The sequence below is a fragment of the Colletotrichum orchidophilum genome, assembly GCF_001831195.1.
Source record: "Colletotrichum orchidophilum strain IMI 309357 chromosome Unknown Scaffold_52.1, whole genome shotgun sequence".
Lineage (NCBI taxonomy): Eukaryota > Fungi > Ascomycota > Sordariomycetes > Glomerellales > Glomerellaceae > Colletotrichum > Colletotrichum orchidophilum.
The window spans coordinates 242,011-262,975 of record NW_019173008.1 but is presented as its reverse complement, the minus strand read 5'-3'; the positions used below and the strand labels follow the sequence as shown (position 1 = coordinate 262,975).

Below are 20,965 nucleotides of genomic sequence, written 5' to 3'. Positions count from 1 at the left end.
CTCCGCACTTACGGAAACAAATTGCCGGATGTCGAACGATTGCGTTGAAAAGGGGGAACCTCGAGTTCGGAGCGATGACGGCACCTATTGTTTAGGTCATGCTGACAACTTGCTATGCCGCGCCGTTCAAGAATAGGGAAGCTTGCTCTGTCATTCTGTCATGATTCGTTCACGCCAAGTCGCCTTCTTAAAAACATCAACTGAACCAATTTCCCATGGAATCGGCACCTTGGCAAAATTAGATGGGTGAGGGTTTAAAAAAAATGAGGACAAGGCTTTCAAGGTGGCCATTTCATGATTGGACCGGCCGCAGGTGCACATGGGTGTTCTACTGAAGCCGGCACCTGGCCGGCGCGGCACCGAACGGAAACAAATGTCCCCACAAATCACCAAGGACATTGCCCCCCACTCGCCGGCTCGGCACTTTCTCAAGATGGAAGGACCAAGCTTTCGGCCCAGACTTGCGGCTCCGCGGCTCCGGACGACTGGCGGTAACATCGCCGAGGGAATCTAGAGCGCCGGCCCAACAATTCTTCAAACCAAAAAAACTGTAATTCAATAGTTTTATCCCACTAGAATGAAGGAAAAATGTCACATACTGTTTGATCTGCAATTGGAGCATTCGTGGGGCTGCAACCTTTATTTTATGATGATATATACAAAATTAGAAAACGGATGTACAAAATGACTGCATAGCGTGCTCCCAGGTAATAAAAATACCAAAAGAGCGAAGAGATCTGACATAGGAGACATTTCATGGCGTTATCTGCCGCTAATACATGTAAAGGTGTTGAAGGCCGTGGGTGGCAATGTGTTTGTGCAATGAGTGGTCTCGGGAAGAAACCAGGACTTAGACACCAGAGTCCTCCTGGTGAACGGATTCTGCCTCAGCATAGGTTCTCCAGTTGGCGCAGGTGTTGTTGAGGGTGTCGGCATTGGTGATGGCTGCGATCTCGTTGGGACGCTCGATGAGCTGGAGCGCGAAGCCGAGGGAAGTGTGCCAGCCAATCTGTAAAGGGGGGAGGGTCAGTATGAATGATTTTGTGTACAAAAGGGGAGGGTGTGGTGGTAAACTAACGTGGCAGTGCATCAGCCAGACGCCCGGGTTGTCAGTGTAGAAGCCCATGACGAGGTAGCCGGAGCCGGGGAGCATGGCGACGTCGCGGCGGGGCGCGTTGACGGTCTGCAGCGCGATGGAGGAGTCGTAGGTGCCCGTGCCCTGGGCGAGGACCCAGAAGTCGTGGCCGTGGAGGTGGATGGGGTGGGCGAGGCCGATGGGGTTCTGGATGATGAAGTGGACCCAGACGTTGGCCTGGTCGAGGTGGACAATGTTCTGCTGGACGGAGTAGGTGTCGTTGCCCTCCAGTACCTGTTCGACGGCTGTTTTTGATGTTAGTGCCGTGTTGTTACGCAAGAAACTCTGTTGCAGATGTGTAAAATGGGAAAAAAAGGCTTACTAGGGTAGTCCCAGTCGGAGAGGAAGGTATTGTTGTTCAGAGTCCATTTAAACTGGCTGCTGATGGTCTGGAGACCGATGGTGAGGGTGTCGTCGTAGGTCTGCTGGCCGGCCTCGAGAGCGACAACGGGCACGAGGGTGGACATGCTCTCGTCGAGACAGTCGTCCTCGTAGGTGTGCGCCTCGCTCGTGGGGTCGGCGGTAGAAGACGAGTCGTAGCGGACGATGCCCTTGATGTCGAGCGTGTTCTCGTTTGCGCTACAGGTGAGCTGGGGGATGGCGCGGAGCCAGTAGTCGCTGGAAGCCTGGTCCGCGCGGACGATGACGTCATAGCGCTGGCCAATGCCAATAGAGACGGCGGTAGCGTTGTAGGGGTTGATAGGGACAAAGTCGGCCGCGATGATCTCGAGGGTGTGGTTGTCAATCATAAACTTCCAGTGGGTGTCGATGGCGGCGTTGACGAGGCGCATGCGGTAGGACTTGCCGGCCTCGAAGGCTGTGTTGAAGCGGGAGCCGCCGCCGTTGTACATTCCTGTACCGTTGATCAGGCCTGTCTGCGCGCCGGGCGCGCCGGCGGTGGCGGCCTCGTTATAGAGCTCGTCGGTGGTGCGGTGAAACCAGTCGCTCAGGACGATTGTGCCGAGGTCTTCATCATAGGGGGCTGAGGCGGGACCATGGACGATCATTCCGCCAAAGACACCGTTCCTGTGGCCGGGCATGTTAGATTTTGTGTCGAGGCTTATGAGATTTGGGAATTGGTCTTACCAGGCTTGGAGAGCAAAGTGACTATGGTACCAGGACGTGCCGTACTGGGAAGCGTGGAAGGTGTAAGTGATGGAGTCGCCGGGAGCATTGGGGCACTGGGTGATGGAGGCAACACCGTCGGCCTCGTTAGTGTAGTTCTGGCGGATACCGTGGAAATGAATGCTGGTGCCGTTGTTCTGGAGTGAGTTCTTGACGTGGACCACTGAGAGAGGTATGTTAGCGACCTTGGAGGTTTTCAGCAGCTTCTTGATGTCAAAAAAAAACATACCAACGGTGTCACCCCAATCAGCAATGATGGTAGGTCCAGGGACAGTTCCATTGATGGACAGCACCATGCGTTCGACGCCGTCAGGAGCCATGGTGGAGTTGGTGACATCGAACCAGTACTCGCGGACTACTCCGGTGTGGGGAGCCTCCTCGTACCAGTTGGTTGAGAGATCGTGGGTGCCATCCCAGCAGGAGGGGTTGAGAGCCGAGTCAAAGACGCAGTCTTGACGCTTCTCGACCGTGCCCAGGCCAGCAAATGAAGGGGCGCCAGAGATCAAGGCAGGGAACAGGAGCGCGAAGCATCCTAAAAGTGAGGATTTGTACATGGCGGGAAACAATGTAGTTACAGAACAAGGTGTAGGAAATGATTGTAAGTTAATATGAACAAGTGATGTGAGAAAATGCCTCGAAAACGAATGGAGGCAGATGAGATGATGGAAGGAAGACCGTTCTTGAGGAAGCGAGTGATGGTGCAAGAGACAAATTTCCTCCAGAGACGGGCAGTTTGCCTCATCTTATAGAAATTGAACACGAGCTTCGGAGCCATCGCGAACAGCTTCGCCGCCGAATAGAGGGTCTCTCGCCAGCTTGATGTCGTCTTGGCTAGAACAAGATACCCCCGAACGTAAATTCGCAATCCCAACTTCCAGCGTTCCCTTCGATGCTGCGCTCTGAGGGCCCAGTTCGGTGCCACATGCCGACCATCCTTGACTCGAAGAGATGGCGTCCCACATGGGAGGCACATCGCTCATCGACCAGGGAGGTTGGTGAGATGTGAAGAGGAAGAGAGTGTCGTCAGTTAATCGGCCGCTCGGCCGTGACAACGACTCCGGTGGACGAAGTCCAGGCTTGGCCAGCAACTATTGAACACTGTGCCTATACGAGGATAGAATTCACGTGGAAAATCAGCGTTGGGAGAAAGGAGGGTCTCCTGTCAAGTCCAAGGACCCACGCCGTGCTCACTTCCTCGCTTTCAGCTGCCGAGAATCATCGTCGCGTGTTGACTCCCTTATTCAGGTGGGCCACTCTGACTGACCTTCGACTAACTCTCCCCCCCTCCCCTGAGTCCAGTTGATATGGATGTCGTACATGGATCATAAAAGCCTGCATATAGGCGCCATTCAGGTGAACATGACCGTTGGGATTGCGGCCTTACCGAAGGAGGCAGAGCAAATGTCTCCATACCTCTTGGCGCATGATGCCCTCTTCTGAAGTTCAGGCGGCTAAACAAGTAGGACACCGGTGAGCGTGGGACAGGATGGAGATTCATCGTTGATCGTCAAGTCTGTCTACATTTTAGGCGATTCGCAGAGAAGTCGCCTACGACCCTTTCCCCGGTCAATCAGTTTCTTTTCCACGTCAAAGCTCGAACGTGGGCTGACGTCTAGGTCCAGCAGACAGGTAGGATTATCGAATCCGTGCTTGTGTGGCTGCATTAAGCCAGCGGGTACGGATACAACAGAGTGCCACCAGACCAGACCGAACCTCGTGCTCGCCGTCGTTTCTTCTGCAATGGTAGCCATCCGAACGAAGCGAACGAAACATGGAATGGCATTGACGTCTCCCATCTCCGTCCGTGGGTGCTCGACGGCGATCAGGGCTGGAGAGATGTCCTTGAGATGGACCATGCCTATTTCGGATCACAGTTTGACTAAAAAGGACCCTCATCACTAAGAACCCTAGAGTGTATGAGCCTCATCGTGTCTGAACGAGGAGGGGGATATTCCCACCTTGGCTGCCCAATGAGACAGAACGAAATGCCAAGCATTACACGGGAGAGCCGTTGGCGGTTAGCGTAACTAGGTCAGGTGGAAACATGGACGGTGAGAAGTGTCTAATTGGGCCGGTAGTAAGAGATGATGGGATATAGCTGAAAGTCGCAAACAGCTATTCATCTAATTAACGTCTGAATCTGTGGCGTTGCCCCGCTACGTATGGCTGGACGAACAGACGCGTTTTGGCAAGGGTATCCCATCCTTGAAGCCGCCGGGGCCCCATTGTGGCCGAAGTCAACGTCTTCCAATGCAACGGCGTCAAAAAACGGAAACCATTCGACATGGCATGGGCGTGTCAAAAAGGCAAAAGGAGAGTTATTGTGTGGGGTGGAGGGCAGAGTGCCCGGTGGTAGGGAGAAGAGTTTAGCCAACCTTGCTAGTCCCAAGAGCCAAGAGCCAAGACTGACTGGCACATACAACGAGGTTGCAGCCTCGCTGGGACACGGAGAAGGAAGAGAGAGAGACACGCGAAAGGGGAAAAAAAAGGTGGCCGATGTCTTTTGTAAGTCTTCTTGAGCCTCTGACTCGAAAAAGGCAACATCAAGCCTCCAGCAGCGGTGGAGATTGTTTGATGTTTGCAGGTCCTAGCTGCAGCGCGTCAGCTCCCCCGCGCAAAGCTGTCTTTGAGACACGCTTTTCCGGAGTTCTCGGACTCATTGTAACGGTAACGCCGCATATTCTCCCAGTTCCACGTGTGCTCAGTGGCAGCCCCTATCGTGGCACTACGTTGAAAGCCCCTATCGTGGGGTTGAATATCATTCGCAGTGGCGGACGTTGGCTGATCAAAAGCACATCGCGAAGATTCGGGACAGAGAAGGAGAGGCCCAAGCGATGGTGACGGAATACGGACATGGAACAAAAAAGCAAAATCTGTTCCGAATTTAGGTTCAGCCGCAGGATCTCGATTATCGACGGTGCGGGAGGGGCTGTTGCAGACTACCTCAGGTCCTATAAGCAGCTTTCAAGGCAAAAAGGCAGCAGAGAACCGAGAGTGAGCGCTTCTGGTGTGACGGATCAGCACAACTATTCTCCTGATCGTAAATAGACTCTGAATGAAATCTCGTTATCATCTTTCAAGCGAGCAAAGTATGCTTGATTAGAAGAAGCTCCCGTCAAGTCTCCGTAGCGGGCGTAAGCGCTATTCGCGGGAAGCACCATCGGACTGCGATTGCGTACGCAATTCCTGGCTCCCTGCGGGGATGAGTTCAAGGGAAATGATGTCAATGGTCACGCAGGAAGACTAGGGTGTAGGTATATCGTAGACACAAGACAGGAGAGGGGCGGCCGGCCATGAGTGAGTGGTGGAGATATGAAGATATGAAGATATGGAGATAGGTAGAGAGACTCAGACAGACGAGACAGTCACCTGACGGAGTGAGATGCTAGCCTCGTGTAGTGTAGGTTGACAGGTTTCAATATGCAAGTAAGAAGAGCATGAAGACAAACCAGTGCCTCAATAGCCGAACCCCCTTATACTGGGTCTGTCCCCACCCCCTTCTCGCCCCTGCATGGCCGCGCAAGCCTCATCTCTGGCTACAACTTCGTACCTCTTTTAGAACCCACCAACGTGGCCCCCGCATGGATACGTTAGCGGATAGTGCACAGCGCTAAACATATGCCGGTTCCCGCATTGCATGGCACTACTACCGGACGGTCTTAGCCCACCGGGGCCAGGAGCTACCTGAGCCGCCATTTCGACGACGTCGACGACGACAACGACCGACGGCTGCAACTTTCTCCCAGGCCAAACCTCGTCGTGGCAACACTCACGGGAAGCAGCACGCGGATTTCACAATGCTACGACAACATCGCCGGTTCACCTATTCGACGGAACGACACTCTACTATCTACCTCGAAACCGGCCATTTATCTAGGACCAGAACAGAACATAGCTTCACCAAATAACGTGATCCCTGGAGAGATACTACCGACTTCCGGAATTTTCTCCGCCATCGCCGACTCCCCGTTTTTGGTGGTCTCCTATGGCTGGAATAGACAAGAAAGTCTTGGCATCTCCAACCTCCCTATCACGGTGCTGCCGAAGTCGCTCGCATCAAATTTCGCCTCTACCCCTCTATACCCCCCTTCGAGATAATCTTTTTCGAGAGTTCAGCTCTCCGGGTCACCACCCGTCGTTCTTTAGTATGTGTGCACCTTACTGGTTGCTCCCGAATCTCCCGGAGGAGCTGCGAGGTCCAAAAAGCAAGTATATGCTTAATCCTTAGGCTCCGGCTTGCCATCTTTTCAAGACCTATGCCGAACCTGCACCCTTGATCCACTGGTATGATGCTACTGGCCGACGACTACCTGCACGGGACATCAAGCACTGCCTCCGTGATCGAACTAGACAAAGATGGTCTAGACGCAATTCCCAATGTGGTCATCAGCTTTTACCGCGGGTTCCCTTGGATGGATGCCATGCATCGGATTCCTGACACGCGCACAAGTCGTCTACCTGCAGCTGACCATTTAAGCAACCTCTTGAGTTTCTCCATCACAATAAGGTATTCAAACGTGAAGCGCTTGCCATCACAGAACGGTTCCGCAAGGCAACTTCCGCATGCCATCATGGTGGCTTTTCGGTCGTCAAGAGCTTGGTCCGTGTGTTCCGGCGGTCATGCCACCGATTTTGCCGACTCTCGGCCTCGGGCAAGAGGGTTCACCGAGACACTCCGCCCCGTATACCATACTCTTGGCGTGAGTGCACCCCGCTTCCTCTATGCGCTATAGTCTTTTTATCCTTTTTAAACTTTACGGGGACATCCGCACGAGCCGCATGCGTCAAGTAGAAGAATGGAAAATCGACCACTTTTCAGCTTTCCAATAGGAAAGCGGACTGAGCATTGACCACCGGGGTTCGCCAATGACAAGTTGTCCGCGGCAGCACACAAGTTGATGGTTCTCTATTCGTCCCTTTCGCCTAGTATCAAAATTGATGACAAGAAATGCGGTACGAAGACGCATAAATAAGTTACATTGGATATCACGAAGACGCTCGCGGATGGTTCTCTGACAATGCCGAAGTAGACAAAACCCTTGCTCCAAAAAATTTGGCTCGAGGTTCGGGCGGCTAGTGCCAATTATTCGAAAGTCCTCCTACAGCACCAAAAAACATCTCAAGTATCGACCAGCAGCTCCAATTTGCCATTGACCCCATCTCTTCGTCTAGACGATACTTCAGTCTTGCCCCGCTATCCCCAGGCTCTTTGAGACTGGATAGGCGGAATCTCTGAGTGGACCCGCCTCTCCCATCCGCCGTTCTCGCCATGCGGACAACCCTTATGCTGCCAAGAGACGCAGGAAGTCACACCGGAAACTGACAGCTCATGGCAGTTCACGCCGGCAACATGCTGCGACTGCTCTACCTTAAACAAGGCTGGCTCTCCGTTGTGTACACGCGTTCACGTCCAGGGCAAAGCTCGATATGGGTTTGAGGGTGGGGGAGCTGAAGGAAGGGGTCTGATGATGATCCGGTCCAGGCCGAATACAATAGACTTACACAAGCCCTCGGCCTCACGGGGTGGCGGGACCGCCCGCAGAGCTCTTGGCAGCGAATAGGATGCATCTTGAGAGTCCCCAATTCGACATCGCAATGGCCGGTCACCAAAGGCTGAAGAGGCGGCACTGTCTGACCACCCCTCCCCCTACCCTCGCACTCGTTCCCCTTGCGGAGACGCCTGACCGTTCGAACAAGATTCGACCGCACCGAAAGGCGCGGCCCTTCATTTAAGGCTTAGCGGGCCGAGTAGATACCCGTACGCCACACCGTTCATTACCCCCTACTAAGTCCAGGCATGAATATGACATGCGGCAGGCAGCTCGCATTCCCAACAACGGTCAAATAAAAGCATTCGATAGCCAAGAAGGGATTACATATTCCCGCTTCAGCCGCCTGCGGGCTCAGCAAACGGCGCTAAGAAGAGATGGGACAGCCTAGAGACAATCCAAGACGAGGGCGCCACGTCAATTCGGTTCCTGATATGGAAGCCTCTCTTCTCTACATCCACACTTCGGTTTTTGACGGCAGTGCCTGCGGGAATACTTGAATGGAAACACTCAATCTACAAGACAAGGGAGAGAGAGAAGCATACATAGATTGCTTTACATGATGACACGCTGGGAGATACGTCTCAAGTGGTCCAATGGGAATATGTCGAACAAGGATTTCGATGGTACCTGATCGGATGAACCTTGCGTGGGCAGAATCTTGGTTGATCTTCCAGCTCCTCGGAAAAGGGAATCCGCTGACGTCTCGGCCGGACGGCCTGCCCGCCCTGCCCTGCCCTCGCGTAAATGCTCGCGGGATACCTAATACAAAATGCGAGAACTCGAGGGCAGGGGAATCTAAAGCAGATGGGCAACGGGACCACCCGAATCGGGGTTGTTTCTCCGATGTCAACCGGGGTCCGTCGTGTAAGTGCCCGCTGATTAAGTTTCCCGCATGACTCTTTCCTCTACCCAGACAGGCCAGGATAACCGGAGAAAACTCACAGAAAACCATACCCCATGCTCGCTTCACAGCTGATTTAGGACTTCAGCCACTCTTCATGTGGGTATAGAAAGAGCCCTGTCTTTGAACCCTTGGAGAGACGCAATCATTTTTCTTCTCGGTCCTGGCGGCAGCAACCGAGGGGTCGGGAGTCCACCGGGGGAGGACACGTACGTAAGGTAGTTTACGTGAGCTGAGATGGACCCAACGGATTGGATAACAACCGAATCATCCGTAAATAAAGGTTCCATCAGTGGTCACTCCATCAAAGCTTGTTGAAGCGTCTTTCTGATTGGGGGAGCATTCATTGCCTGGGATTTACGGAACTTATATTCCGGACCGCCAAACGCATCTCCTTCTATCAAGGCACTAAGGCCTTCATGGCACACTATCCTCTTCTTTCCAAGATTCAATTGCATTTTGTTTCCACCCGAGAACGCGACTCTCTCAACCTAGCTCACAGGAGCGTCAAACAGGAACAGACGGAGCGTGGCAGGCGCTTCCTTCGCGTCTCTACGCCAAAGGACAGAGGCGGAGAGGTAGAGAGGCAGAGAGAAAGAAATAGTAGAAGATGAAAAAGGGGAGACAGTAGAGATAACGCGGCGGGGGGTCAACGACAGAACGGACGTCGTTGGGAACCCACATTCCGGGACCATTCGCGCTCCGCCCTTCCCGGGAAAATGGGCATTACCGCTCGAATCACAGACAGGGGGGTTTGGTTAAAACAAGCACTTTGCCAACGACTTTCTTCAAATTGACTCAATGCCTTCATCATATTTGGTTTCGTGTTCTTCCTTTGTCTTGAATATCATCTGACTATTTCCAAGGAAAAGGTTGTCGGATACTGGGAAAGGGTAAAAAAGAAAAAGAAGAAAAGAAAATTAAAAAGCGCACTGGCCATGCTTTCTCCTTGTGGGCGCTAGCGGGCCGTTCGGGAACGCGGGGGACGGGCGGGGAAGACCCCTTGACCCGGAAGGCGCGCCCCCGCCGAATCCGGACTTTGTTGAGATTTCGCGGAGCAGCGCGGAAGAGGCCAAAGAGGACAGAACAAAAGAAAGTATGGGACGGGTAGGAAGACAATCCGCAAGGGACGCATGGGAGGGAAACTTCTGCTTGCAAATTCGTTCGAATATAGATCTTTTCCTCATTTCCACCTGGGGTTTAAGAGATAGGTTACGCGATCTAGGTAGGTACATTCTACTAAGACGTTAGGAACGCGGGGCGGAAACCCACAATCCGGACCCCGGCCCTCTCCACCCCCCTGAGAATTGTATCCATGCGGTTGGTGTCCAACAACGAAAGAAATACCTACCTATAATATTGAATCCAAGCCAGATAGTCAAATCAAAAATGTTCAATAGTTTCGATTGCCCATTTTACGTTAAAACTCAACTTCAATAGTTCAGAACTTCAGCTTAACAGCAAAAGCCACGCTTAGCGCGGGGTGAGTTGTAGTTCCACCATCTCACTCGGCTGGGGATTACTACCGGGCAAATGGAAACCCCACATTCAGAACCCACATCCCGCATGGCCCCAACGAATGGAGACTACATGTCAACCGACCATTGCGAAAGCAACGAACCCAACCCGGGATTCTCTCGAAAAAAAGCGACGAGCGACTCACAAAAGGTCATGTTCGTCAAGTGACCACGGCGCGTCCCAACTTTCTACCATCCGTCCTATCCGCGGCTTTTTACTTGATTAGCAACCGCTGCCAAACAACACTTGCTCGCACGATTCAAAGACGTGCACGAGGCGTAAATTCAGTAACCAGCGCTCATCAGACATTTGAAATTCGTTCCCCAGATACATTATTCGTGAAGCGATTAAACAGTAAAATATGAGTTCATCCAGCCTTTTCCACGGTGCCTCTCCCAAATAATCATAAAACTCGGAAATCATGCAGTCTAATCCTCTTTCCGTAAAACACATAGTCCGCGTACAATCGTCGTCATAGAATCATTACACACACGCAAGTCATTAGTTAAAGAGCCGCTTGAACACGCCCTTGATCCCCTTTGACTTGTCCTTCTCCCTCTCCCTCTCCCTCTCTTTGTCCTTCTCGACATCCTTCCTCGCCTCCTTGCGGGCGCGGCGCCGAGAGTCGTCCGAGTGCTTCGACCTAGGCTTATCAGCGCTCTCGGCTGTCTCGGCCCTCTCGGTTTCAGTCCTCTTAGTCCTTGCAGCAGCCCGTCCAGCCTTCTCGGCAGCCTTGTGAGCTTCTTCGGTGACGTCTTCGCGGGCCTTTTGCAATTTGGCACCGCCGCCGCCTTCAGATCTATCTCTGTGCCTGTGCTTGACCCGCGTTGTGCTTGATCGTCTGAGAGCGTCGCGTGTTGGCGTAGACTCTTGGCGTCCTGCATCGTAATCCATTGGCATGTAATCCTTTGCTGCGGCCGGCGCTGGGGGGTCCTGGGCAGGGAATTTGGATCCAGTCGTACCTTCGGCATTCCTGACACTGAAGAATCTCCTGGGCTTCTCTGGTGTAGGCTCCATGGATTCTCTCTTGCTGAGAGTGAGGTCCGGGCGGTGATGCTCAGAGGTGCTGTGACGACGAGAGCGGCGATGGCTGCGTTCGGGCGTCTCCTCGGGCTTGGCGATTGTCTCGGGCTCTTTGCCCTTGTGACGCGAACGCTCTCTTTTCTCGTTCTCAGGGTTTCGCTCACGCTGGCGTTCATGATCGTGTTTCTTCTCGCGGTGCCTATAACTATCCCTGTTATACTCGGCATCTTGTTCACGCTCTTTCTCTTTGGGAAGTCGTAGTTCCTCCTTGCGTCGGTCACGTTCCTCTTTGCGTCGGTCATGTTCCTCTTTGCGTCGGTCATGTTCCTCTTTGCGTCGATCATGAGCAGCCTGCTCCTCAGGCGTTCGCTCAGTGCGGTGGTGGCTTCGCCCACTTCTCCCGCTTTTCTCTGTCCTCTCACTGTGCTCGCTGCGTCCACCCCCTTCGCCACGATCGCTGCGACGACGGTGCTGGGAAATTTCCTGAGGGCTCCCAGAGTAACCGCTGTCTGGTCTCTGGGAATGACCTGGCGGGGTCCGAGGGACAGAGTCGCCGGATCGGACAGACCGCTCGCTGTCGCTTTGGTGTCGTCGACTTGAGTGATGTGACGTGTGCGAATGACGTCTGATACTTTCATGTTCTCTGCTCTCGTTCTCGCCTCGGCTACGGCTGCTGAATGATGCAGGATGATGGGTCGAGGAATGGCGTCGTCGCCGGTGCCTCTCGCGGTCTGCTTCCTTCTTTTCTGTAAAATAGTTAGTATCAAATCTGCTAGTTTGATCCGCTCCCGTAGTGGTAGTACTCCTGCGTCTGGAAAGAAGGCCAGGTAGAACCCTCGAGAAAAAGGCTCTTTTCGGTTTCAGCTTAATTTGCTGCTCCCAGCTGGGCATTGCCTTGACAAGTTGCGAGCTGCTCTGTGATGTTGGACTCAGTGGTAGACGAAGGGCTTCAGCTGTGGCGTAGATCACTACAGCAGCCGCCACAAGTTCTTCTGCTTGCTTGATAGAGACCTTGCGCTGCCGTCTGAGGGCTCTTGCCCTGTCCTTGGCGACCGGCGACATGGAAAGCTCGGGGAGAACCATGGCGGGGGTCGAGGGCCGGAACCCCCATACCGAGCTGTCTGTTTGCGTTCCAGAGTCCGAGAATCCATCTCGCTGTACGGGGCTGAAGTTGGCGTCCACATCTGAGTCCTTTTGTTCCGCCATGGTGATTGCGCCTGGAATCGAAATGTTCTCCAAAGTCTGCGTCAATTTGTCTGATGAGCTGCGACGTGACATGGAATCTGCTGCAGTAGTATCAGGAGCGTCCCTAGCCGGAGCATCGTCGTCCGAGTTGTTGAAAGCATTGACAGTAACTAAGCCCGCTATAGCAGCAACACCAGTGGCAGCAACTCCTGTGATGAGTGTGTCCTCGTCAATTGAGTCGTCATTGTCGACAGGCTCCGTGTTGTCTCCCAGTATCTGTGCTGCTTCCTCAGGCCCACCGTCACCCGCCTCTGGACTCGGTGAAGGATCTTCCGTGGATTGCTCCTTGGCTGCCTCGGGCTCAGCAGGTTGCTCTGCAGCAGTGTCTTCATAAGCGTCTTCAGGGTTGACAAGAGGCTCTGGGGCGGATACATCGGTAGCAGCTGGTGTCTCTTCGAAAGGTTCCTCAGCCTCTATTGGCGAAGGGCCGGCGGGCTCCTCAGTTACTGGCCCCGGAACCGCGCACTCTTCAGGAGATACCTCAGTCGCTGCAGGGTCTTCTTGTGTGGCTTCAGGGGCAGCATTGTCCGAAGGTGCCGACTCCGCTGTTGCGGGCTGCTCAAGCGTCGAGTCTTCAGCAGGGGCATCCTCCATGACGGGCTCTTCGGGGATCACTTCTGATGCAAGCTCAGTAGTAGGCTCTTCAGAGATTGCTGCTTCAGAAACAGGTTCGGCTGGAACCTCTAGCGTCTGGTCTGGCTCCTCTGGCTCTGCTTCCTCTTCTTCAGGCGAAGCAGGCTGATCGGGTTCAGCTCCCGCGGAGACTGCGTCTTCTGAAGTTGGTTCCACTTGCACTGGATCTTCTGGGGCCTCTTCGGCAGCGGCCTCGATCTCTCTTGATGAGTCTTCGACTTGCTCAGGCTCTGCGGGAATGGCTTCCTCTGGTACAAAGGCTTCTTCAGGGCTGGTGTCGACGGGTGAAGGCTCTTCTACTGCTGTCTCGGGAATAGCCTCGGCCGCAAGGGTGTCTTCAGAGATTGGCTCCTCCATGGCCGAATTTTCTGCTGCAGGATCTTCAGGTGAAGTTTCTGCTGAGGTGGGCTCCTCGGTGCCTGCTTCATCTGGCGGAGTTGAAATCGACTCTTCAGGGGCAGGTTCGGCCTCTTCTGCCTCTTCTGCGGGAATTGCATCCTCTGATGGCATATCTGCGGGAGCAGGTTCTTCATCAATGGATCCCTCTTTTGCAAGTATATCGGATTCTGGTTCGGTAGGCTCAGTCTCGACAGTGGTGTTCTCTACCGGGCCCGGTTCCTCCGATTCCTCCGAATGCTGCTCAATCGGCGTTTCGTCTGCAGTGACTTCTGTAGCGCCTTGAGCTGGCGATTCGGTTTCATCGGGGCAAAGATCTTCGGCAGAAGGTGGTGTTGATGCTTCATCAGCGACGGGTAATGGATCATCTGACGGCGGTAGGGCCGCTTCCTCAACGGCAGGTTCCTCCTCAACCGGATCTTGGCTCTCCTGAACCTCAGCAGCTGGATCTTCCAGGGCTTCCCCTCCGGTAGATTCAGCGGGTGTTGCCGTCTCGTCATCCAAAGGTTCCAAATATTCCGGTTCCGGTGTGTCGCTCTCGACAGGCTCCGCGACGGATTCCGGTTCGATGTCCTTGGGATCTTGGCCATCCTGTCCTTCCCGTGCCTCTCCATCGGGGGAATCGGGATTAGAGGAAGGAGGGGAAGTCTCACCTGATTTATCTGCCTCTCTTGCATCAGAGGCAATCGGTCCCACCGTATCCTTGCTTTCCTCAGCATCCAAAGACCGCGTCTGCTTGCCCTCTACTGCCATCGCCACCGCTGCTCCCGTAGCTACTGCGGCGGCGGCAACCACCGCTGCAGATGCTGCAACTTCTGCTGTGGGCTCTTCAGTCTCAGCCGCCGCGGGCGCTTCAATATCTGCCTCGGCCGGCGGCTCTGGCTCAGCAGGTGCAGGCTCTTCGACTGGTTCGGCTGGTGGTTCCGGTTCAGCGGCAACAGGCTCTCCAACTGGTACAGACTCTACAGCTGCTTCAGAAGACTCATCTGGCTCGGCCGGTGCGGGCTCCTCAGCCGCTGCAGACTCCTCAGCCGCTGCAGACTCCTCAGCCGCTGCAGGCTCTTCCACTGATACAGGCTCTACAGCTGGCTCAGCAGGCGCTTCTGGCTCAGCAGGCGCAGGATCTTCAGCAGAAGTAGGTGATTCGACTGGTACTTCTGGCTCAGCTGGTACAGGGTCCTCAGCCGGTGCGGGCTCCTCAGCTGGGACGGGCTCTTCAGCTGGTGCGGGCTCTTCAGCAGGCGGAGACTCTTCAACTGATTCGGCTGCGGCCGCTACTTCGGCGGCTTCCGGTACCTCCGTCTCCTGAGCAGGCTCGGGTTCTGGCGCCGGTGCATCCACAATTGCGGCAGCGTGAATCGCCTCTTCTACAACTTCAGCGAGTTCAGGCTCCTTTGTCTCTTCCGAAGGTGGCTCAGTGGCCGCCTTCGCTTCCGCCTCCGCTTCCTTGACTTCGGGCGCAGGATCCATCTCGTCCGGTTCTCCAGCTGCAGCGGGTGGGTCGGATTGCGCCACCTCGGCTTCCGGAACGGCCTCTGCTGGAACGGTAGATGGCTCAGCGGCAGCATCGCTCGCCTCTTCGACGACTTCAGCTTGGGACTCAGAGTCGTTGACTTCTTCTGCCGCAGCAACTTCCTCAGAGGCCGTTTCAGGTTCTTTGGCTTCCTCAGTCGCTGCCGGAGCCTCTGGCTCTGGAACCACTTCGGCAATGTCGGGAGCGCCTTCAGCTGGAACGGCATCGGCCGAGTCGGGCTCGGGCTCCGACTCTTTGGATTCAGACTCAGGTGCAGAGTCGGCCGCCTCTGCAGCAGTATCCACCTCAGCAGCAGGCTCTATTTCTTTTAGTTCTGCCACTTCTACCTCGGCTTCGGGAGCTTCAGCTTCCTCAGCAGGAGGTGCAGGTGCAGGCTCAGGTGCCTCAACGATAGCTTCGACTTCAGGCGCAGCTTCTGCGTCGGGAGCAGCCTCTGCGTCGGGAGCAGCCTCTGCGTCGGGAGCAGCCTCTGCGTCGGGAGCAGCCTCTGCCTCGAGAGCATCCTCTACTTCAGGGGCAGCATCAGCCTCAGGTTCCTTGACTCCCGCTTCAGCAGCGGCATCGGTCTCGAGCCCCGCCTCCTCGACATCAGAAGCTGGCTCAGCTTCCACAGCGGGCTGAGACTCGGCAGTCTCGGCGGCAGGCTCAGCATCAGCGTCCCTGACCTCCTCAGCTGCCGTCTCCACAACCGGCGCTGCCTCCTCTGTCTCGGCCGCGACAGGCTCGGGATCTTTGGAATCGGCAGCAGGCTCTGCTTCAGCGACGGTCTCAGCTTCAGCCGAAGGCTCAGACTCCTTGGCCTCTTCAGCAGCAGGCTCGACTTCTTGCGCGTCAGGAGAAGCTTCAAGAACAGCCGCAGCTTCGGCGTCTACTTGCTCGACGCTTGGCTCAGGATCAGCCTCCTTGATTTCCTCCGCCGCGGGCGCTGTATTAGCCTGCGCCGTCTCGACCTCAGGCTCTGCGGCTGGTGCTTCAGGTTCAGCATCCTTAGCCTCAGCATCCTTGGCCTCAGACTCCTTGGCCTCAGCATCGCTCTCGACCTTGTCGTCCAGTTCCTTGTCATCTGTGACAGCCTCTGGTTCGAGCGCGGGCTCATCGACATCAGCCGCCCCGGGCTCCTCGGGCTGAGCTTCAGGCTCAGAAGCAGCATCATTCTCGAGTTGAGCGTTGGCAGCATCTGTGACCGTCTCTGCAGTCTCCTCCTGAACAGCTTCATCCGACGCAGGAGCAGAAGGTTCGGTGACGACCTCGGCATCAGGCTCTGCAGCTCCCTCAGTTGGTGGCTCAGGCTCTTGTCCGTCTGCATCTACAGCGGTCTCCACCTCAGGTTCATTGGTCTCTGGGGCCGGGTCTGCAGCCGGGGTGGTGTCGTTGGCCTCAGGAGTTGATGCCGATTCTGCCTCAGCCGAGGATTCAGGCTGAGAATCCTCATCTACAGTAGTTGCCTCTGGTTCCGCGACCGTGGTCTCCGCGGCGACCTCGGGCTCTGGGTCGGCGGCGTTCTCTTTGGCATCGTCAGTAGTGGGGGTGAAATCCTCGGCCTCTGATGCAGCTTCGGTCTCGACGACATCGGTCTTTGACTCCTCAGGAATGGCTTCGATCTCAGCGACATCTGCCGGTGTCTCGGCTGGGGTCTCCTCGGGAGCTTCTGGCTCGTTCTCAACTTCGACGACGGCGGCAACTGGCTCTTCCAGGATAGGATCAGGAATTGTCTCTTCGGGCTTCACGTCCTCGGGCTTGGCTTCGGCCTCAGTCGCATGTTCTGTTTCTTCTTTAGTATCCTTGGTTCCGGGGGAGAGAGAGGCCACGGTGAAATTGAATTCTTTGCCGTCACTAATGATTTCGTAACAGTCCATACCTTCAGTTGAGACAACTGTATCGTCTGCAGCAGTGGCGTCTTGGATTTCGACATCGGCTTTCTTGGTGTCCTCTGGAGTTTCCTCTGGATTATCCTCTGGTGTGGTGGCAACTTCTTCCTCCTTTGGTGCCATGGGCTCGGCTGTAGTAGAATCGGCTTCGGCTGGTGTAGCCTCAGGAGCAATGTCAGGCTCAGCAGCAACCTCAGCTTTAGCTTCCTCAGTGACATCAGCTTCAACTTCAGCTGCCGCTGTCTCGGGTTCAACTTCAGGGGCTTCTTCAGAAGTAGCCTCAGGAGCGACTTCAGGAGTATCCTCGGGAGAAGTTTCCGCAGCGGCTTCAGCAGGAGCTTCAATCCCTGACACAGGTACTGTAGCAGATTCGTTCTCGGCATCGACATCGGGAGCCGTAACAGGATCAGCTTCTGGAGCAGCAGCGTCCGGCGCAGTCTCTGTGGCAGCTTCCTCGGAGGCTTCAGCTTCAGCTTCGGCCACCTCAGGAGCATACGGTTCGGCGTTCGCAGCTTCAACTTCTTCCGCCTTCGCAGTCTCCGGAGCCTCCATCTCAGATTCCGCTGGAGGACCGTCCTCTTCCTTGGGAGCAGCAGATTCGTCCTGAGCAGAGGCAAGCTCGGTCTCTCTTGTCTCATTGGCAATGACTTCGGTCGTCTCAGGAGAGTCAGGCGTTGCTTCACCCGTGACTTCGGGCTCTGTCTCTTTGGGGTGTTCGCCATTCTCTGCAGCCTCCGTGGGAGTCTCGACTTCAGCCTCCTTGGAGGCTTCAGTGTCCACTTCAGGCTCAACTTCCTTGGGAGGCTCGGTATCGTCAGTCTTTGTGGTCTCAGCGGCAGGCTCAGACGCATCCGCAGGATCAGCTTCTGCTTCGACCGTTGCCTCGGCAGCTTCAGCGGCTGCTGGGTCGGCCTCGGCTTCTGCTGTTTGACCTGCTGAGTCGGCTTCCTCGTCTGCCGTGATAGGCTGCTCTTCGGCTACTTCGGTTGCAGCGATGGGCTCAGCAGGCTTGTTATCTGCATCAACTGGAGCTGGTGCGTCTTCACCAGCCGCAGGACCTTCCTCTTGAGATGCTGCTGGGTCTGCCTCTGCCGTGGCGTCGTCAGGCTTTGACTCTTCAGCAGCTGCATCGGCAGCCACTGCATCCTCGGGTGTTGCCGCGGATTCGGCCTCGCCAGGTGCTGCCTCTTCCTTGACCTCTGCTGGCTCAGTGGAAGCAGGATCTTCACTTTCAGCTTCTTCGGCGAGAGCGTCTGTCGTCTCAGCCGGGACCTCCGCAGACTCGGGTGCGCCGACCGGAGCGTCAGGGTGTGGTGCTTCCTCCGAGGCGCCAGGAGCTGTCTCGGCCTCTTCGGGCTTCGCAGCATCATCTGAAGAGGAGTCCGTCTCGACAATTGTGGATTCAGTGGCATCCTCCACAGCTGGTGTCTCGACTGCAGTTCCTACGGAGACATCTTCTGGCAGTACCGCTTCCTCAGCTGCCGGAGTATCTGCAGCTACATCAGGTGGAGCATCGGCGGCATCGGCGGCATTGGTGGCATCAGCATCTATTTGGGTAGGGTCGTCTGTTTCGGCCTCCTTGACGACCTCAGATGCGATTTCTGATGGGACTGAAGTTGCTTCTGTCGACGCAGACTCATCTGATGCCTTCTCCAGCATTGACTCCTGAGAATTCGGCTCTTCTACAATCTCGATTGGAGGCTCAACTGAAGACTCAGCTGGGGCTAGTTCATCCGTTACTTCGTCAACCGCGGCTTCGGCAACCGGTGCTTCTGTGGAGGGGGCATCTTCGGTCTTGGCCTCGGAAATCTCTTCGGCCGCAGGAGCATCAGGAGCGGCAGATTCTTCGGGCAAACCCTCTGTAGGTGCCTCCTCAGTGGCGGGCTCCTCAGGCTTGACTTCGGCAGCTGCCGGTTCGTCTGCGGGCGCGGACTCTCCCGCCTTGGCTTCTACTGGAGCATCGGCAGTAACATCTGCCGCAGACTCCTCCGAGGTCTCAGCAGCTGGCTCACTTGGAGTCTCCTCTGCAGGCTCGGAGTCAATTGGCGCTTCTACCGCAAGCTCTACGGTTGCGGTGTCCTCTGGCTTCGACTCCTCGGGGGTCTCGGCGACTGGCTCATCTGCAGGACCCGAAACTTCTGCTGAGGCTTCTGCGGCTGGCTCTTCCTGAGCTGGTGCGGTTTCGTCGGACTGTGTTTCAGCTGGAGCGTCACCAGCTGCCTCTTCCACGACGGGAGCAGCATTTTCCGACTCGACTTCAAATGAGGCATCCACCACTGCCTCAGTCTCTTCCGAAGCAGGTTCTGCTGAAGGGTCACTGGCGGGCTCCTCTGTCGGTGCAGAACCCTCAGGTTCCGTATCAGCGGGGGCGTCAGGAGCTCGATCTGGTAGTGCAGACTCCTCAGGCTTGTCTTCGTCGACTGCCTCGGTTGTGGGAGCCAGTGCTCCATCTTCGAACTCCTCGAGTTTGGCATCTACTGGAATCTCCGCCGCTGGCTCGGGGGCTGTCTCGGTAGGCGTGTCGGTAGGATCTTCAGGCTTGTCATTCGCCTCCTTTTCCGATTCAGCTTCCGCCTGGGCCTCGGGAGCCCCGGTAACAGGTTCGGTCGGTGGTGTGTTCTCAGCTTGAGGCTCCGCTACAACGGGCTCTATTTCCGGTGCCGAGGACTCGTCAGCTGGGACCTCCTCGGCGAGAGCTTCAGGCGCTGCTCCTGCTACCTCAGATGTCGCTTCTACTAGTTTGGCAGCCAAGGCGTCATCCACGGCTGGGCCATCGTCCATGATGTCTTGGCTGTCTTCCTCCAGCGCGGCAGCAGGGGCTTCAGCAGGAACTTCAGCAGGAGCTTCAGCAGCAGCAGCTCCATCGGTGTTGGCGGCTGCAGACTCCGTTGCTTCAGCAACGATGTCGACGGCCGCTGGCGAGATGTCCACAGACAGCTTTTCTGCGTCCTCGGAGTCATCGAGACTCCGGTCAGCTGCGGGCTCAGCTACCGCCTCAACAGCTGGTGGTTGCTCCTCGGCCTCAATGGCAGCCTCGGGAAGCACAGCGGGGGCATTCTCCATCTTTGGCGGCTTTGCGTCCTCTACTGGGGGTGGAGGCGGCGGAGGGGGAATCGATCTTGAGCTCTCAACTGGCTCTGGTCCGGCGTCTTTCCCACTCTTGCCCTTTTTCTTCTTCTTTTCTTTCTTCTTGTCCTTCTTGTCCTTTTTTGAGGATTCTTTCGTCTTCGTCGGAGGCACAGGTGCCTCCTCTGCAACGAGTTCTTCCTCTTTTATCGGTTCAGGCAAAAGCTCAGGCTCAGGCTCAATTTCAGCTTCCGGTTCGGGCTCAGGTTCGACGGGATGGGGAGGCGGCGGCGGGGGAGGCGCGGGGGTAAAAGCTTCCTCCTTTTTGCCCTTCTTTTTCTTCTTCTTGTCCTTTTTTGTTGTCGGCCACTCGTATTCGGCTAAACCGTTATCTTGAGGCGGTTCTGGTGTGGGAAGTTCAGGGGTGGCAGCCAGTGGCTCATCAAAAGTATGTTGCTCCGGCTTCTTGTCCTTCTTGGTCTTCTTCTTGCTCTTTTTGCTGCTGCTGCTGCCCTGTGCAGGTTGTGAGGGATACGTCACGCCATTGGCATATACGTCGCCTTCTGTAAGATGAGGGGGTTAGGCGGCAATGCGATATTCAAAGCGCAATCTAACGTGACTTACCATTTTCCAGTTCCGAATCTGATGGTTGGAAATACTTGACGTTGGAGAAGTCTTGGGTTTGGACATGGCTCCAATCAAGGTTCTGCCGGTAGGGGCAGTAGTCGACTGGTTCTTTCGAATTCATGCTTCCGGGACTTGTTGATTATGGGGGTCCTTGTTTCGCATAAGCTGATCAATGCTGATCCGGGAAGATGGTCTGATGTTGTTTGTGGCGCACGTGGACGGCTGTCTTTGGCGAGAGATGAGATTGGGAGTTTTTTTTTTTTTTTTGACAAGTTCTCAATATTCTTGTTGTAGTGCGGTGCCCAAGCCGAATTAAGAAGTTCTAGTCTCTTGGGCTGGTAT

General features: G+C 55.4%; 3 protein-coding genes across 3 annotated transcripts; 1 reads left to right on the top strand and 2 right to left on the bottom strand.

Moving 5' to 3' along the window:
• Window positions 1-850: 850 nt before the first annotated feature.
• CORC01_06824 (multicopper oxidase) lies at window positions 851-2,814 on the bottom strand (the record flags this gene model as incomplete). The annotated part of the gene is made up of 5 exons (XM_022618463.1): window positions 851-1,009; window positions 1,079-1,380; window positions 1,458-2,161; window positions 2,222-2,423; window positions 2,490-2,814. The coding sequence occupies 5 exons, from the start codon at window positions 2,812-2,814 to the stop codon at window positions 851-853; spliced, it is 1,692 nt and encodes a 563-aa protein (XP_022475113.1).
• Window positions 2,815-4,834: 2,020 nt separating this feature from the next.
• Window positions 4,835-5,101, top strand: CORC01_06823 (uncharacterized protein; the record flags this gene model as incomplete). Its single annotated transcript, XM_022618462.1, has 1 exon — window positions 4,835-5,101. One exon carries the CDS (start codon window positions 4,835-4,837, stop codon window positions 5,099-5,101), a length of 267 nt encoding a protein of 88 aa, XP_022475112.1.
• Window positions 5,102-10,732: 5,631 nt separating this feature from the next.
• Window positions 10,733-20,744, bottom strand: CORC01_06822 (uncharacterized protein; the record flags this gene model as incomplete). The annotated part of the gene is made up of 5 exons (XM_022618461.1): window positions 10,733-11,419; window positions 11,491-12,000; window positions 12,089-19,648; window positions 19,922-20,559; window positions 20,621-20,744. 5 exons carry the CDS (start codon window positions 20,742-20,744, stop codon window positions 10,733-10,735), a joined length of 9,519 nt encoding a protein of 3,172 aa, XP_022475111.1.
• Between the last annotated feature and the right edge of the window lie 221 nt (window positions 20,745-20,965).